At 45.2% G+C, this 18,639-nt stretch overlaps 1 protein-coding gene across 1 annotated transcript in view; it reads right to left on the bottom strand.

The window, feature by feature from the left end:
- Window positions 1–15,110, bottom strand: part of CDH5 (cadherin 5) — a 29,599-nt gene extending 14,489 nt beyond the window's left edge. The window contains exon 1 of the mRNA XM_030956258.1: window positions 14,795–15,110. Within this exon, the coding sequence (XP_030812118.1) occupies window positions 14,795–14,820 (26 nt within the window). The 5' untranslated portion in view covers window positions 14,821–15,110. The remainder of the gene's footprint in view (window positions 1–14,794) is intronic.
- Window positions 15,111–18,639: the final 3,529 nt, after the last annotated feature.

Below are 18,639 nucleotides of genomic sequence, written 5' to 3'. Positions count from 1 at the left end.
AATTTGTGAAATGATTTTCGGGTGAAACCATATTTTTGCATCCTGTGTTACTATTAGCAAACTTTAGGCCTGACTTTCATATCAGAGGAGTTATTTTAATGTTATCAAAGCTGATTATTTTCTTCCTAAATTTCCCATTCCCGATATAAAGGACTGTCAGGGAACTTTAACACTCAAGTAATCAGACTTTAAATTGCACATAAATGACTTTCCATTAGCTTTTAGGAGCTGTCAGCATGCACATCAAAAATAAACCCACTAATTGTGATGAGAAGTTGACATCACACAGGCTGCTGGATGTGAGATTAAATTAATATTTTCATCAGGAAGGTGCTGAGACGTTTCCAAAATTACTCTTTGGTAACCAGGCAATCAGTGTTATCCCATGGTGCAGCATCAATGTCAGTTAAAAAGATTTTATTTACCATGAAATGTTTCTCTGCTGTACTTTTCTTTCCCTCACATTGTTGTACATAACCTGAGAATGTTCCTCCTTTGTGGCTGGGTAGGAAGTGAAGAAGGTGCCTTTGAATTTGCTTTTTGGTAGATAAGCTGTGTTTGATACAGTTTTCTGGATTCAAACAAAGCCTTTTGATTTAGATAGTTTTTTCTATTCTATGCCCTTAGCTTGACTTTTAATATTTTTAGAAAAAATGAGTATAATTTAGTTGTTTTTCTATACTTTATTTGTGTAGATGGACAACTGGAAACTGGAAGGCAGAGATATGATTCTGCTGTGACTGCATAAGTCTGACTTTTATCCATAAAACTACAAAACACAATAACCAAAGGAAGCCATTGGCCAATGCCAACCAGCACAGGCTGTGGTTTGGCCAAAGAGCAGACTGAAGTGTTTAAAGAGCCTTTTTCTCTGGTTCCTGTGCTGAGTGGAGCTCTCCTGTGAGGCTGAGCTGCTGCCTGGGAGTTTTAAACCAGAAAGTGCTGACTGAATCTATTTACATGAATGTGCATTTCAGCTGAAATTTAGCTGCCCCTTCCACTCAGCATGTCCATCTTTGTGTTTGTAGATTTTAAGGAGGATTCAATTCCTTTAACTCCTGATTAATGGGTTCCTTGTTCATATTTGTCCAACCCCCCTGGGAAGCGGATTGTTCCTTTGGCAGCAGTTTGGAGGTCCCTGGCTGCCCTCTGGCACTGCAGCTCAAACACAGACTGAGGTGGGAGAGCCTCTTGCAAAAACTGATCTCTGCTTCACCTTTGGCAACTTTCAAGCTGCTCATTTTGGGAAAATGACAGTGCACTCTGGAGCTCTTTGCTTGCTCTTCTCTAGGGACAAGAGCAAACTCCATGGGAGTGCCTTGCCCCATAGGACAGGCTGATCCTGAGGACACTTTCCCCGGGACAGGCTGATCCTGAGGACACTTTCCCCAGGACAGGCTAATCCTGAGGACACTTTCCCCAGGGCACCATGCCCATTTTCCACGTGGCAGCCCTTGCTGCTGTCCCTGGGTTCCTCACCATGCTCAGGAGTGCCCGTCCCTGGCAGCACACACACAGCAGTGTGGGCAGTGCTGCCACGGGGCTCACTCCTGTGGGAAGGGCACTTTCCCTGGGTGCCAGCTCCTGACAAGCTGTGCTAAATGCTCTTTTCTGGCCATGACAGTTTCCCTCCCCAGCAGCTGTCACCCAGAGAGCCAGAGGCAGCAGCAGAAGGGGACATTGCCATGCCTGAGCTCTCCCATGGAGCCAGGAGTGAGAACATTTCTGAGGCACAACAGGGGCTGTTAACAGGTAGGATCAGCTTTCCCTTTTTTTTTCCTGTAGGGATCAGCTTTTCCTTTCTTCTGTGTCTGCTGGGCAGCCAGGACTGAGGGATGGGGATCAGGTGCATCCCTGGAAGCCAGGACCCCCCAGTTTCCAGCCCGGTGGGATGCAGGTGGATCTCTGGGATGCTGCCACGAGTCCCTGCCCTGCTCTGCCCCTCACAGCTCCCTTATCCCTCTGTCCTGGCTCATTAGCCCAACAGCTCCAGCTTCTTTGAGTCTAATCAGGCACCATACATGTTGCTGAAAGTTAGCAGGGAGTGGTTTATTCAAGCAGCTGAGTTTCTTGCTGTGCTCTTAAATTTTCTTCCAGCAAATGATGGGTTCTCCCACCCATATTATTCATTTTATGTGTTGAATTATTTTAGCAAATAACTCTTGGTCTGCAAGGTACTATAGACAGTTAACTGAGAAATTCTGGTATTCAAAGTGATTTGTGTGACACATGACTCATATAGTGCAGTTTCTTCTTCCAGACTGGGAGTAATTATTAAAAAATGTTGGGTGGAGATACAGACAATACTGTACTAATTAAAAGTTTGCATTTTACAGGTTGTTTTGGCAAGTAATCAACCGTAAAGGTGATGAACAGCTGATATAAATATAGTCTTCACATAATGAAAACACATTGGATGAAATATTCTTATGAATATTTGTGTGTGGGGTTTTTTTTTCCTGCTATTTGCCTCTCACCTAGTTTACTTCTAACTCTAAAAGTGTATATTAATCCTCATGCAAGGTTAGTAGTTTAGCTGGCAGAGAAATTTGTTCTATGCTTGCATGTTAAACAAAAGTTAAACCAGGCTTCTGTACAGAGATTTTAGGACATGAGGGACAGTTGCCTCTGAAATGATTTATTTTCCTGGCCAATCATACTAAAACCTTATGCTTATCTTTGAGAATTTTTCAGCATCCAAAAAACCCCAAATGGATAATGTAGAGTGGTGATAATGAACATTCTGAGAGAGAAATTTGGTAAAAGTGGCACGAGATATACGAATACACAAGAAATCCAACACATTTTAAAAGGGTCATGTCTGTGTTGTTGAGATAATTTGCATAACTGGTTGTGAGAAAGGCTGGAAACTAAAGATTATTTTCTCTTACTGGAATCTGAATGATTCCAGTAAGAATCTAAATGATTCATCTAAATGAAAATTAAAAAACCCCATACAAAAAAAATTAGTCTTCCTCGGAGCAAACGGCACTGAAAAATTATTTTTCAGATGGAAAGAATGTACTTTGATACACTATCTAAACACCTCCAAAATTGCTGTGCTCAATGAAACCATGGCAGATACAGAGAGCAGAACCTGACCTGGTCTCAGGGAGCAGAATGACTCTGAGCAGCCTGGCCATACAAAATCCATTTTAACTTTAATTTCTCATCTATAGGATGGGTAAGACTAAAAGTAAATGTGTGAATGCAGCAAGACCTAAGGAACAGAAAGTTAGCACACCAAACACAGGAGGGGAGAAATTATCTTTTTCCTTTGCAGTGCTGTAGTTTTGTGAGTAGACAGAACATTATTAGAAGAAAATAGCCTTAGCAATACTTAATGCAGCCTTTCAGGGGCCACAGAGGGCTGTGCAAACCCGGGCTGATAAAGCTCCTCGTGTCTCTGCCAGCCCTGCAGGCAGATGAAAACCACTGTCTGTTCCAGAAGGGGCACTGGAGCACAGAGCACTGAGATGTGTCTGTGGTGTCCTGGCAGGGACCAGAGTGACAGCGCCCTCAGGTTCTGCTGTCCCCATTCCCTCAGCCCAGAACTGCTGCCCATGGCTGTGCCCAGCTCCAGGGCTGCAGCAGGACGTGTCCCCAGCTCTGTCCCCAGCTCTGTCCTCAGGTGTGTCCCCACTGTGTCCCCACTGTGTCCCCACTGTCCCCACTGTATCCCTGCTGTGTCCCCACTGTGTCCCTGCTGTGTCCCCGCTGTATCCCCACTGTGTCCCAGCTCTGTCCCCGCTGTGTCCCCGCTGTGTCCCCACTGTGTCCCAGCTCTGTCCCTGCTGTGTCCCCGCTGTGTCCCAGCTCTGTCCCTGCTGTGTCCCCGCTGTGTCCCCACTGTGTCCCTGCTGTGTCCCCGCTGTATCCCCAGCTGTGTCCCAGCTCTGTCCCTGCTGTGTCCCCGCTGTGTCCCAGCTGTGTTGTTACCTCTGCTCCCGTTCCCCTCTGTGCCGCTGCCGGGGCTCCCATGGGACAGGAGCTGAGGGCACCCGGTGACAGCAGGAACTGGGGAGCTCCTCAAACCCCAGTGACACTGAGAACAGCTGCCTAAGGAAGTTGTGCAGTTTTGACTCAGAGGAATCAATTTTTTTTTTTCCCTTTTTCGGATGTACCGTGTCTTGGGGCACAACTCGGTGTTTCTGTGTCTGTCACATGTCCCAGCAAGGCACAGCTGTGCTCCTTCCTGGGAACACTCTGCTGCTTGTTCCTTTCCAGGTTCTTGAGCTGATTTCAGCAGGCCTCGTGCCTGACTACCTGGGGCTGAGTTCTGATTGTCCTTGGGTCGACTCTGTGCATGTGAGAAGTGATTTCCACTGATGACTGAACAGTCTGGAGTGCAAATGCCTGCCTGGAACTGGTTCTAAAATGCCATTTTGTATGCAATGATGGTACTTTGAAGCAAATAGCCACTGTGATGACTAAACAATCTGGAGTGCAAATGCCTGCCTGAAAACTGATTGGAAAAATGACGTTTTCTACTTGGGATAGCACCTCTGAATGAACAGACACTTGAGCAATATCTTAAGCAAACTTGCTTCTTTTAAAATATCAGTGTTGTGAGAGCACTCGTGCTGCATTTGGTGCTGCTCAGTTCTTGGTGTTGATGCTGCAGCAGGGTATCAACACAGGTGAGGACATAATTCAGCACTTCTCCTTTGGGCTCCTCATATTTTCTTTCCAGGGAAAAGGAGAATTAATTCTAATCTGAAATGGCTTTGTGATTTGAGCTTCAAGTTTCTGGTAGGCCTGGGGGGAATTTATTAATCATTGTTTTTCCCTGTCCAGAAAGTTTCTCCTGGATGATTGAAAATACAACTTTACCTCATGGGTGGATGGAGTCCTCAGCTAAGACAAATTTCTCTTTTGGAAATGAAAAAAATTGACTATAAAATATCTGTAAACACTTCCTTTGTATACATTAAATGTTTATTGCCTTGGTGGAAAGCAGGCAGCCAAATTGTGCTCCAGGTCTTTCTGTTATCTCAGATACAGAACCGGGAAGAAAATGAGGGAGGCAAGACTTGGTTTGGTGGTTTTTTTCAATTTTTTCCTTATTTTTATCCTCCTTTTCTTTTTCCTTTTTCTTTTCTTTTTCTTTCCAAAGAAGCAGAGCCACTCTCCAAGTCAGTGAGTGACAGCCTGTGCCCTACAGATGGGTGAGCAGCAAAAATGGATCTTCCCAGGAGCCCTCCCCGCGATCCTGACAGCCCTGCGTGCATCTCAGCGAGTGACCTGCTGGTTCAAAGTGCTGCAGTGAATCTGAGAGAAGGCAGAATGAGAGCTGCAAATCAGAAATGGATGGTCCAGGAAGATTTTGGTGGTAAACAGAAAGAGTGAGGAAGGAAGATCCCTTTTGTTCCTTGCTGATAAATCTGACTGAGTTGGGAGGGTCCTGTCAGACAGGGCAGCACCAAGGCCCAAAATCTCAAAGGTGCAAGGATTTTTAACCTTTGCTGGTTTCTCTCAATTTCTAGCTAACTTTCTCTTAATATTCATTTTCTTAAAATTAAAACTTTCATTAAAAATTTTCAAAAGCATATTTGCAGTTTGGAGGGCGCTGTCTATGCTCCTGCCCGATTTGTATCTGATAAAGAATGGATACAATTCTTTATTGAATGTGTGTTTCTGGTGTAGGTCCAGATTCAATTTCCTGTTCACAAATACACATTTGCTTGGCTTAGATCTTGATTTCCTTTACATAATACCTGCACAGCTCAGAATCAGCTCTGAAATTGGCTTCTGTTAGAATTCAAGAATACCTCAAAGAATCTCTGTTCCTGGGGATATCTGGGAGAGATGGGCTGATAGATTGTGCCTGGTTGTCCTGCATTGTTTTGGTACCTGTAGCCTTTTGTGGATAGTGTTAATTTCAATATGTCTGGGGATCTGAAACACTTCTGTTTGTGGAAATGAATCCCTTACATGATCTAATAAAAGAAGACCTGGAGAGTCTGTACAAAATTGTGCAACTTCCACATAGGTCAAGAAAATCTAGGACTTATTTTTCTGGGTCATGACAAAAGTGTTACCCAAGAAAATGAGGGGCTGCTCCTCCAGGTCACGTGCACAAGCTTTGATTCCTATTCTCATTTTTAATCAAATAATTTTCCTGTCAATCTGTAGCAATCTGTTTTTTAGCAGAGTTTCTTTCTTGTAAATCTGGTAATTGAGAAGCAAATTAAATATATGTTGATGTTTCAGTTACTGGACTGTTCATGGACCTTAAGGAAGGACTATTTTTGGACTAGATAAATTAATAATTCTTGAATGACTTCTGTTGTTGAAATGACAACAGAACTTGGCTCTTGAACTGAGGGTTGTTTGCTGTGGATGACAGATGTGATGGAGGTAAAACAAGGCTTTGGAGTCATTAAAATGAGCAGAGACAGTACAGACTTCCTTCTCATCAGATTGGTGATGCAGCTAATTGTTGTTTTAGGGAATGACTTGTTTTTCTGTGACCATCCTGGTATGTCCAGCAAGAAATCCCATCTTGGTCAATCTGCTGGCCTTGTGCCCAGAAGGGAAGCGGAGGTGAAGGTCTGTCAGAGGCACACTCAGTCTGAGGTGAGCTTTAACAATCCTCCTCATTCCCCACTCTCAGCAGGCAGGTCTGTCTCCTGCCAGGGGCAGAATCCCTCAGGATCACGTTGGGTGTCCCCACAGCAGCTGTAGAGACACTTGAGAGCTGATGAGAACCCGTTTGAAATGGGACACATACGAAGCATGAAGCACTGAAATATTCTGGGGCTGCTGGAGGCTTCTGACTCTTTCTCCTACAGTCACATAATGTTTACTTTCCCTGAAGTATTCCCAAAATGGATTAGAGTCCTTTAAATAAGTGGTATTGTCCAGTCTGCCCATGCACAAAGCCTTTTACTTCATGTACAAATATATCAGTCCAAAATACAGCAAGGAGTAAAATGTGCTTAAGCACAGTGCCCAGGATAAACACAGCTGCTGAAATATTTGTGATTAAATTATTAAAGCAATTTTTGATCTTGTTTCATAGCAAATAAAAATATCATCATAAACAGAAAATTTTGGCTTTCCCTTAGCTGTTGACAGCATTAATCCCATGGAGTTTAAGGTCCCAACCTACTCTGCTGTAGCTTTTTCCAGCCTCTGGTCCCTGGGAGCAGGTTTGTGAGGGCTGAGGGAGAGCAGGGCTGTTCTGGTGTTAGGGAATGTGCTCAAACCCACAGGCAGAGTTTGGGGGTTGGCACAGAGTATTCTCACCTCATCATCCCTGTCACACACATTCTGTGCTCTCTGGTTTAGAGCATTCCATTTATTACAATCAGAAATCCCACAATACCTATGACTGCTATGATTTATTCACTTGGCAGATGCTGCAGGGGTGAAACAAACAATCAAATGACACAAAATTTGCTCTTGGCCACATGTCTTGTGGTGACAGTTGTCAAGTGCTTTTGAAGCCAGAGCCATTGTGGGGGTTAACTCTGGGTTAAGTGCAGCCCTTCTGCTCTGAAGCGAGCTGATAAGATGGGTGGGATCACCCTGCACGCATAGTTTGGAACTGCAGACATTTCCCTCTCTGAATTCCTTGTCCAAGATAAAGAGGAAGATACCTCCCATCTGGATTAATTATTGATACAGGCAGATGTTGAAAATAGTGATGAAGTGCCAGTGTTGCAGACAGGCAAAGAACTCATTCCTTTCCTTGCATCCAAAAGCAGATTGCAGGGATGCTCAGGTGGGCTCCCCCTGGGCAGGGGCTCTCTCTCAGTCTCACTGACACATTTGCCTGGCTGTAGATCCAGCTTTTTTCCTTCCTTCCTCTGAGCCAATTTCCTCTTGCTCATCCCAAACGGGGGTGGCTCAGTGGGACAGAGAGTGCAGGAGTCTCCCTGAGCCCCCTCATCCCCAGCACCCCCCTCTGATGCTGTTTGATTTTGGGGGAGCAGGAGGACAAGAGAATCCTACGAAAATTATTTGCTCATTCCAGTGCAGAAATGGAATAGTTTGGGCATCTTGGAGGTGTTTGTGATCACTGAAAAGATTTCTGCAGCCTCTCTGACCAGCTTTGCTCCCTACAATAAATGGTGTGCACCTTTCAGACTGGCTCTGCTTTGGGGCTTCCCCTGCTTGGCTCAGCTCTACAGAGCTTGGCTGAAGCTGCCACTGGCTGTTCCAGAGTTTGGCCAAGCTGCAAGAATACAAGGTACAAATAAGAATAATGTATTGAAGAGCTTTCTCCATTTCCCCTTTGCTTCCACATAAATCCTTAATATCAGAGAGGCCTCCTAGCAGAGATCTCCAGCTGAGCCCCCCTCATTAAGGAAAAGTCCCTCTCCTTTGATGAACCACTTGCAATAAATATGATGTTTTAAAAGTACAATGTAGCTGTGTTTACAGCAGGTAAGATTTTTCCCCCATGTTTTTCTTTAACAAAAGCTCAGGAGCAGAGTTAGCTGTGTGGCACAGGAGCATCGTGCCCAGCTGCCCATAACTGATATTTACTGGCCTAATCTGCAGCAGAGAAACCCTGCCCAGCTGCCTGAGTGTGCTCATTCCTTCATCCAGAGTGTTCTCTGGGGTAGCTGAATGCATCAGTATTTCCTCTGAGAATTAACATTGTGGCAGATAAAGAAAGCATGCACATATACATAAATCTCTTGTTTTCTATCTGGGCAAGAGGCTGAAAAAACAGGATGTGTCTGGATAGGTTTTGTTTAGTGTTCTGTATTTTTCTCCCTTTTTAGAACGTCTCATTCAAATGTCAGTTCATTCTTCTCTATTTCCTGCCCTTATCCAGCAGATCCAGCAGATTGTAGACGAGGCTTAATTAACTTTAAGACCTTTTGTGTCCATCCCTATAGTTACAGTCCTTTCCTGGAACACTTCCATTGTATTATCTCCATGTGTTATGAGATGATGCAAATGATATTTTTACTGCTCTTGTGAATTTACAATGAGTCTTCCAATAGTTTTAGTTACAGCTTAGCTCTTGTCAGGAAAATTCCATCTTTAAATCAAAATAAAACTAGGGCAGCAAATTTCCTCTTTATTGTGCTGATAAAGGAAAGCTGGAAAGCCTGAAAATACAGGCCCCAGACACAGGGAAGCTTAAAGAGATGAGGAAAGCTGTTATAAGTTGTGTGACTCTCTTCTGTGTGGACCTGTTTCTGTGTGGGAGTGGTTGTGATTTAACAGAGACTTTTCTTAAGCTGAGGTGCAACTATTTCTTTCTCTTCAGAGGCTGTGTAAGTGGAACATTTGTTTTTGCCACAGCTCATGTTCCAATCACAGCCACTGGAAAGCCCTTCTGGGGTGAATAAACCCTTTCTCTGCATCTGAAGAAGCTGCAGGTCAGTCCAAATTTGGCAGGTGATGCAGCTCATCACTTCACAGCAGGGAAATGAGAAAATGTATTCCACAGAGAAATGTGTCCCTTCCTTCCTGCTTGGGACTGAAGTCATGTCCAAGTGTAACTCAGTAACTCAGTATCTGTTCTAATCCTAATCTTTTACCAAAGCTGCTGCTGGCAAGTCCAGGGTGCAGAGCAAAGGTGTTTGTGAAATGGTGCTGAGGAGGATGGAGCTCTGGGATAGCTCTGTCCCTCTCTTTGTAAAATGAACCCACAGCAAAAAGCATTCCAGCTCTCCAGCTCTCTGCCCTCCCCTCTTCATTTGTGTGCTGGGTGAGTGTCTGGAGTGCCCTGACCATCTGAATGATACTAAAATGTGCCATCATTGTTTATGCTTTAATGAGAGCCTAAACCCCTAAATTACCAGCACTGAGCAAACAGCCAATGCACACAAATCCATTGTAGCTTTGGGCTCCTAGAGGAGGTGTTGAAAACTCTGATACATTATTATTAATATTGATTGCTTGGCCTAATCCTAACACAGAATTACAGAATTGTTAAAGTTGGAAAAGGCCTTGAAGCTCACCGAGTCATGAATAAACTGATTCTATTGCAGACCATTTATATTTGAAGGATAATGACAGCAAAAGCCAGCAAGAGAATGCAAATCCCTTCTGAATTCAGGTCCAGGGCTGGAGGTAGAGGCAGGGACCAGCTCATACAGAATGGAGAAGCCAACTAAAGCTCTGTGCCAGGGGGATTCTGCTGAGGGAGCTGAGCCCATCCCAGGAACCTTTCCCATCAATGGCAGGATTTCCTATCACTGGCAGGACAGCAGCAGCAGCCCCTGGTCTCCTCAGGCCAGGCACTGGAAGGAGGCTTTGTGCTCCTTGACGGTTCCCAGGGCACAGATTCACAGCAGATAGCATCACCAAAGGAAGGGGAACAGGAAGACTGGAGCTACCAGAGCCTGGCTTAGAAACGTGGACAAAGGCAGGAGAAGGAATTTGGTGGAAGTGGAATTTCCCTTCCCACTGTCCTGCACAATGAGGCCGAGGGCCCTGTGTGCTGCAAGAGGCCCCCTGGCCCTGCTGAGCTCTGCCAGGGGCCAGGGCACCCTGCAGGGGGCTGGGAGGGACGGGAGGCAGGGAAAGGACAAAGGCAGAGGTGCCACTGCTGCTTTGTGGCTTCGTGACAGATCTGACACAAACAGAGGCCTCTGCTGCTCCAGGCTGTGCCAGAGGATGCTGGGGAAAGTGGGCAGGAACAGAAGGGGACAATAAAAGTGGCCTCTTTGGGTTTTGAAAATGAGGAATTGAAAACATTTTTGCCTTTTTGTCTACCTCTAACTACGATGGTGCTCTGTAAGTCCTTGCAGTTCAGGGAGCAATGTTGGGGCAGAAGAACAGTCTTTTCTCTCTGCTGCTCTTTGGGAAGGTACCTGTGCCATTTCCCTAGCTTGTGCTGGCCTTTCTTTAAAATATCTGTCATTTTTCACTATAATTTCTGGACTTTTGTGGCTAATACTTGATAAAGCTTTCAAATGCAGCTGCTAATCTATTGTAAGAGTTTTGCTCTCACACAAAAATACCTGTCTGGAGAAAAGTCTTCCAGAGTCTGTTCACTTCTTGACCCCTGGTCTATTCTCAGAGCACCAAAACCGGAGGGTAGGCAGTGCCATGGAGGGATAGGTTGCCCTTGTGCCCTTCTCCTGTCTTTGGCAGCCCTGGGAATCCCAGGTTCTTGAGCTGCTCCAGGTGCTGTGAATGTCCTAATCAGCACCAGGGAGGGCTGGGCCCCAAATCCCCCTGCCTGCCCAACAGATGTGTGCAGCAGCACAGGCACGGACCAGAGCCAGGGCACAAACAACTTCCCTCCCTTTCAGGAGATGACAGAACTCTACATATTCAGCAAAAGCTTGCATTCAAAACACAGCCAGTTCTATTCTTATTGACAGATCTGAAATTCTGATGCAGATGAGTGACAATCAAATGAAAGGGGCTAATTTGTATTCCTGCACTCAAGAACTGCAAACAGGTTCTTCACAATTTATTATTGATTTTTCATATTCCAAGGCCAGGCTCGCTGCAGAATTCGGGAGGTGCAGTGGTGAGGGGTGTGGTGAGGAATTCATTCTGTGCAGTCTCTGGGCCAGCTCAGGTGGAGCCCTGGGATGGCTGGAGCCCCAGGAAAGGGCACAGGGAGCTGGGCACAGCCAGAGGCAGCAGAGCCCAGGGCTCAGCAGGGAGAGCCAGGCTTGGGCACCCTTGAACTGGGAGGGGATAAAAGCCCAGGGGTTCCTTGGCTGGGCCGCTCCTGGGAGGCAGCAGCTGGGGCTGTTCTGTGCTCCTGCATGGGAATAAATGGCTTTGTGGAATGAGACTGCCATGGGAGAGCTGGGCTGGAGCTGGGCAGGAATCCTGGTCTGGCAGAGGGCGTGTGATGGGTCCTGTTGGGTCCTGGGGCTGGGAAGGGGCTCCAGCCCCAGCAGGGACAGCCTGGGGTGGGCGTGGGGCTGCCTGGCTCCCTCCTGGAGGGGGCTGCACAGGGCAGTGTCCTGCAGTGGTGTGCCTCCATTTCCAAACCATGCCTCCATTTCCAAACCATGCCTCCATTTCCAAACCATGCCTTCATTTCCAAACCATGCCTCCATTTCCAAACCATACCTCTCCATGCCTCCATTTCCAAACCATGCCTCCATTTCCAAACCATGCCTTTGTTTTGCGCAGGTTCATTCCCAGCATTTCTTGGTGGGACCCCTGGGTTTGCAGGGATCTGGAGCAGGATCCTGGGAGCTCCTCAGCAGCACAGCTGGTGCCTCCTGGCCATGACAGGGACCCCAGTGTTTGTTTTCTGTGTTTGCTACACCTGCATGGCCCTTGGCAGAGCAGAGCCCTGCGGGGAAGCCCACAGAAAGCCTTTTATCATGGCCCAAAGGAGTGCCCAGCTCTGCTCCCCAAGCTCTGCCCTCCTGCAGCTCCCAGGGCCGGGGTGGGAGCTGCTCTGTGCGGGTGAGCTGGGCACCTCTGTGCCAGCCAAGCTCCAGTCTGCACCAACAACCCCTGTCTGCTGTGCCCGGGGGAGGAGGGGACAGCACTCACACCAGTGCTCAGCTCTGAGGGGTTTGCAGTTTGTAAACTCACATGGACAACAAGGGAAACCCATTTTTAAAAAAAAAAAAAAAAGACAACACCAAAGTAATTTAATGCCCAAGAAATTTCTTACAAAGGAAACCTCTTATTTTCTTCTTGGGACTAATATTGGAACCTCTGAATTAAACTTGTAGAATTTGAGCAAAACCTGCAACCATGATGGAAATACAATGAAGATTCCTTACAGAAAGCTCAGGTGCCAGAAATAATCAGTTATCTTGATTATGTGAACCTCTGCTCTTTCAGAAAACAAAAATTATTTTCTGGCCTGATTTGAGCCTGTAGTTCTGTAGACACATACCCAGACAAGAAAAGAGAGTTTTATGAAATTTTTTCCTATGTTGAGTTTGAAATATTAATTGAATTAATTGATTTATGGAGGGACAGTGAAGTCCTTTGTTCCAGGTGCTGTAAATCAGAGCAGTTCCTGAGCCATGCCCTGTGATTTTTACCTCTATCCTGTTTTTAGAGCAGTTTCCTCAGCAAGGCAGGATGTGAGGCAGAGCTGGCAGCAGAGCTGTTAACTCTGCCCTGCCTGTGTGCCCCATCTTGTGAGCTGCACCTTGCTCAGGGACTCAATTTCAGTGCTAACATTTGTTTTAAAAATGTTTAAAGAACACTCTTATGGTCTTCTGTTAAAGAGCAGAGCTTTGGGAAATGCTTCCTGTTGCATTGCAGTGCAGCTGTAGCAGTCTGAAAAATAACCCAGGTTTGTGGCTTTGTGGGCAAAGCAGGAATGATTTTTTAATGGAGTTTATTATTTACTTTCAAATTAATTTGTTTTATTACTTGTAAATTCCCATTCTTCTCTCTAGCACACTGTACCATTCTAAGGCTTTCCTATGCTAAATGCATCCTGTGTCCTTTTCTCCTGTGGGTCACCCTTTATTTAAGGATAAAACACCTCCTGGAGATACCAGAGATAAATTTCAAGTCAGCATTTCTGTGATTTGTTTCTGGTATATGGGTTGTTGTTACCAGACACCAATTAACCTGAGATGAGAAGCTTTTGTAAATCTTTGGAGCATCCTTGCTTTTGTCTAATATATTTTCCTACATGAGCATCTATAATACTGTGTGCTTTTACAAATGCTGATCTAATGATTTATATTCACAGGAGGCAGGGACACATCGATTACCTCTACCTTTGTTAACTGCAGAAACAGCCAGCTTGCAATGTTTTTGGGAGCTAAGAATGGAGGAGATTTTCTCACAGAAATTCATCTTCTTCCATATCTGTTTTCCCTTGCATTTCTTCCCTTCTTTTATCTTTATTACAGTGTGACAGCCAGCATGGTGAGGTGCTGTGCACACTGACAGTCCCACTATTGCAGAATGGATTTCTTACAGAAGAACCACGACCACTTCATCTCTTATGCATAAATGCCTTGTCTCTGCAAGCTGCACAGCCAGCTTGTTAGTGCAGGGACCTGCTACACCTGCTCTAGGACAAGATAAAAGCCTTTTCAAACAACTTTTTGTGTCGAGCCACTGCTCATAAAATAACCCATCAGAAAAAAGATGGGTCTTTTTGAACCACTGAGATCAAGGAATCTCTGGAATAAGGATTGCTGGTCTTTTAGAACAAGGTCTGTAAAACCTGGTACTCCAGAGTTAGGGTGTTAAAGCACCTGGGACACTTTAAACTTGGGAATTAGGAGACCACATCACTGACCTGGGTTTGTATAAACTCCCCTCTCAGTTTTGAACAGATGTGCCAGAGCTGGCCAGAGCACACGGCGGCTGTCGCCTCTTGGCCCTGGGCACAGGAAAGCCACCCACCTTACAGAGAGACCCAAATCCACTTCAATAAAACATTTGCATCAAACCCCAGCCCACTGCGCCTCTGCTCACAGTCCTGGAGCTGCGCCTGCCCACACCAGGAGGGAAATCCCTTCCCAAAGCCTTTACAGGTGCAATTGGCAGCACAATCTCCACCTCTTTGCCATTATGAATGAACATTGGCAACATGATCTAAATATTACAAAGCAATACCCAAAACCCCATTAAATGTATATATATTTTTAAATAATCTGGGAATATTATGGTATAGCCCAACAAAGCCAGAGATTTTCCTCTTCCAGTCAATTGTTAACAGCTCTGCTGTTTGTACTTAACTTGGTGTGGGTGCCATCAGTGTAAGACCCAAAGGATTTGGTGGATATGTGTAAAATTCATAGCCCATTTGCTGATATTTCTTAACTTATTTAAGACATTAGAAAATAATCTGGGTGGAGGTAAAAAACCCTTTGAAATGAACTTGATGGCTGAAGGACAGAAAATAACATTTGTCTCTTACCCGAGTCCGAGGTGGCCGAGCTTCATTCTGGTACCAAATCAGGCAAACTGAACCCAACAGAATCCCAAAATGTTAAGCAGAATACAAAAATTGAAAATCAAATAGAAAAATCCACTTCTCTTTTTGTGAAGCAATACTGGGAGTGTTCAGCTCTCCAGTCTCCAAGGTTTTCCAGCTGGGACTCAGCCTTTCCCATCCTGCATCCCGGCATCCTGTTATTGTTCCAAGCCTTAGTAACCCAGGGAGAAAAGGGAGTGGAGGAAACAAGATAAACTTAGCATTATTATTGCTCTATCTCCTTATTTGTTGCTGACTCTATGAGGGAACTGAATAAAAGGAAACAGGCTCTGAGAGAAACACCAGTGTTGGTCTGTTATTTGCTGTTGTTTTGGAGAGAGTTTTAGCAGCTAGCAAATATCTGAGAGGAACTGTTGGTGACTGACACTTGATCAGCACAGACTATGCCTGCTTTGCACAAACAGGACTTTCAAAGCAGTTTGGAAGTGTCCTACCTATAAGAATTTTTATGCCTGGAAACCAAAAAGGTAGAGCCCTCCTGTTAATGAGACTGGGCTCCTGCTAAGCTCTGCCCATGCTGGGTGCAAAGATGAAATGTCACAGTATTTTTCACGGGTAAAGTGAAGACCTGAGGAGCAAGGCAGTGTGGGTAGGCCTTTCAGAAGGAGAAAATGTTCATAGCATCTTGATTATGGTGAGTTCTAAGTCTGGAGACCACTCAGGGCACTCAGGAGGGGAAGCTTCAGTGTTAAACTGAGCACAAGGGTGTAGCTCTTGGCATTGTGCACTACAAATGAAAGAGGATTTTTTTTCCACTAAATAATGCAGAAGAAAACTGAGAAGTGCAGGGCTTACTCAAAACACACTCTTTGGAACCACTTATAAGAAATGTAGGCAAATGTTCAATGTATCTTAAGTATAACTTTAATAATTTTAATTATTGAATTAAATTTTTAATATTATTCCACAGTTAAATACTCTCTTGCCCCTATTTGTCATTACTGTCCAGCACAGGTGGTGGGATTGATTTCCTGCCTTGCCAGAAGGCTGAGGTTGGTCAGATTGTTTCACTTTTTCATGCTGTACAGCAGTGAAGATGAATGGTTCCTGAAGGAATTTGTTGGATTAATTATTTTAAAAAAAGGAGACATTTTTCAAAGTCTTGTGTAAGGAGCTCAGAGAGTCCAGTTTCCTTGCAGGAAAATGAGCTGTTAAATAAGCTGTGTCACTGCTGGGAGAGGAGCTGATAGGAGCTGTGTCACTGCTGGGAGAGGAGATGCTGATAGGGGTTTCCAGCTCTCTGATCAGGATGCAGCTCTCTGATAAGCTGGTGCCCACAGCAGACAGGGCCCAGATAAAGGATTGACCCTTGCAAGTGGCTCCAGCTGCATTTCCAGCCCTTGTGCCTCTGCTGGGGCTGGGACTGAGGGTGACATTCAGGAAAGGAGGAGGGAAGGCAGTCATCCCTCTGCTCAGAGGGAAAAGAGGAGACCCCAGGGCTCTCTCTGTGTGCCCTGAGGCCCCAGCTCAGGCTGTCCAGGTCTGTTTCAATGCCTGCTAAATTACCTTCCTATTATCTGATTTGCTTCATTTCCCCCAGAAAGTTCAAGGTAAGAAGTGAGAAAGTTTCTAAAGGACTTTTCACATGCTCTGCTCCAGAGCTCGGTAGAAAACTGAAAACCTTTTGTAAGTTCAAGAGGAAGATACTTCCACTGAAATTTGACAGACCTGATTCACCATCTCAAACCTTCCCATGATGTGTCATAGATTTCACAGTGCTGAACTGGCTCTTTAGGTTTCCTTTCTGGCTCTGAGGAAAGGTCCATTGAGATTTCATGGAAAGCAGAACCAATTCTTGCAGCCCTCTCCCACAGCAGCAGAACTGCTGGTTCAGAGTGCCCTGTGCCCCCTGGCTGGTCCCACACATTTGCCCTGCTGTCCCTGCCAGGCAGTGAAGTCACCATGTGAAAGTTTTAAATGCTGGCAAACAGGACTTCTTGTAGATCTCAGACTTTCAGACTTTATCATTGTGGCCAAATCATAAGACTGGAAAAAATTCCTTGGTGGCTCATGCCTTTTGCAATCCAGAGGGTAATGTTTCAAAAATATTATTAATTCACACTAAGTTCTGCTAATGAGAAAAATCCTTTGCATGATCAGACAACATTGGCAGCCGTAATTACCTTTTAGTTGTGTAATTTTGGGTATGAAATATTATTTAACAGTCTAGCTGGTGGACTAGAAGGGAACAGGTGAAAAATGAATTAGCACACACTGTCTGTGTGACTCATGGATGGAGATGGTGGCAGAGCAAAAGGAGTGGCAATTTTTTACTTGTCATTCCGTGGTGTTTTCCTGCCATTCCTGTCTCCAAATGACATCAGGCCCTTTTCTGTTCAGCTCTGCTGTATGAGTTTCCTTCCATGTTATATCCAGCTGCCCTCACTGGATCATTTACTTCTTTCCAGTGCTTTTCCCACAGATGTTCATTAGCTGCTGCTCTGGGGCTCTGTGGCACCTGGGTCAGACAGGTCTGGTTTAGATCAGCATCTCTTTCTGTGAAACTCTGAGCTCAGCCTGTGTTATTGAAATGCAGTCTGAGCAATTTGCCAGACTAGTAAAGTTTAAAATAGTCCTTCCTCTCTTGAATGATGGGGTAGGACTCAACTGCTTTACAGGTGCTTGTGCATAGTTTGGATTTGACATTCCTGGGAATCTGAAGTAATAACTGTCATTTGCTACTGCTGAGAGGAATAATGTGTTACAGTGGGCAGAAACACAGCCCTCACTGAGCACATTAAATCTGCTCAGCCCGACTGTGCTCACTGTGCACAGACACCCGGGGGGTTGGTGTAAGTTACTGGGTTGATAAGTGCACAGAATGGATGTGAGATTAAAGCACCTTTCTTCAGAATTAGATTGTATCTGTTGCTGAGGAGATTGATCTGGCGATCAGGAGCTCCAGTTTCTCTGCTGCTGTGCTCCCAGCAGGGCAGGCTGGCTGGTGGCTACAGCGGCTTTCAGGTTTGTGCTGTGCTGTTTGTTCACTGTCTCATCTGATCCGTGCTCGGGGAAGTTCTCCTCAAAGAATTCATGGAAAACACAGGTGTAGGAACAAGTTCATTGCTTTCCTAACCAGCACGAGTCCCAGCAAAGTGGATAAAGCAGCCCTGTACTTTTCACTAAGTGAGAGTTTTCCTTCTCTTCAGTAATTTGAGTTATGGTGAAATTCCATATGATAAATAAGCCCTTCTTGATAAGCACAATCATCAAAACCAGAGACAGCTATTGAAACAGCTGCAACTAATCATCTTTTAATTCTCATCCTTCTATCTGACTCTCACTAGGGAAGGGCTTTGCCCCTGCCAGTACAGCCCAAGAATGCTTTTGTAGCAGTTTATAAAAGTTAGATTTAGGAGTCCGTCCTGCTAAACCCAGCATGTTACAGGCGCTGTGCAAGGGAAGCTGTGCCAAGGGGGGGAATGCAGGCACAGCAGTGCCACTGTGCCAGGATTTTCTGACCAGTGAGGAGATAGGGCAGGGGAGAGCACAGCCTTTCCTTCAGTTATAAACACAAACCCCAAATGCTAATTTCCAGCAGCTCAGCTAATCAGTGCAAAATCCTTCCCATCTGCAATGTGCAATTGTATCTGATGGTTGTCTGCAGCCTCTCTGGAAGCACCATTACCTCCAGGTTAAAAAATAACAATTCCTGCTCTGTGTGGAAGGCATAATCGCTGCAGCACGTTGTGTTATTATTTCTGGGCCTTTAATCAGGGCAGTGCAGTGGGCTCTTAGTCATTTCCACTTGGTCACTGGTTTCCTTT

This window comes from Camarhynchus parvulus, chromosome 11 (assembly GCF_901933205.1).
Source record: "Camarhynchus parvulus chromosome 11, STF_HiC, whole genome shotgun sequence".
Taxonomy (NCBI): Eukaryota; Metazoa; Chordata; class Aves; order Passeriformes; family Thraupidae; genus Camarhynchus; species Camarhynchus parvulus.
This window is presented reverse-complemented; position numbering and strand designations above follow the sequence as displayed.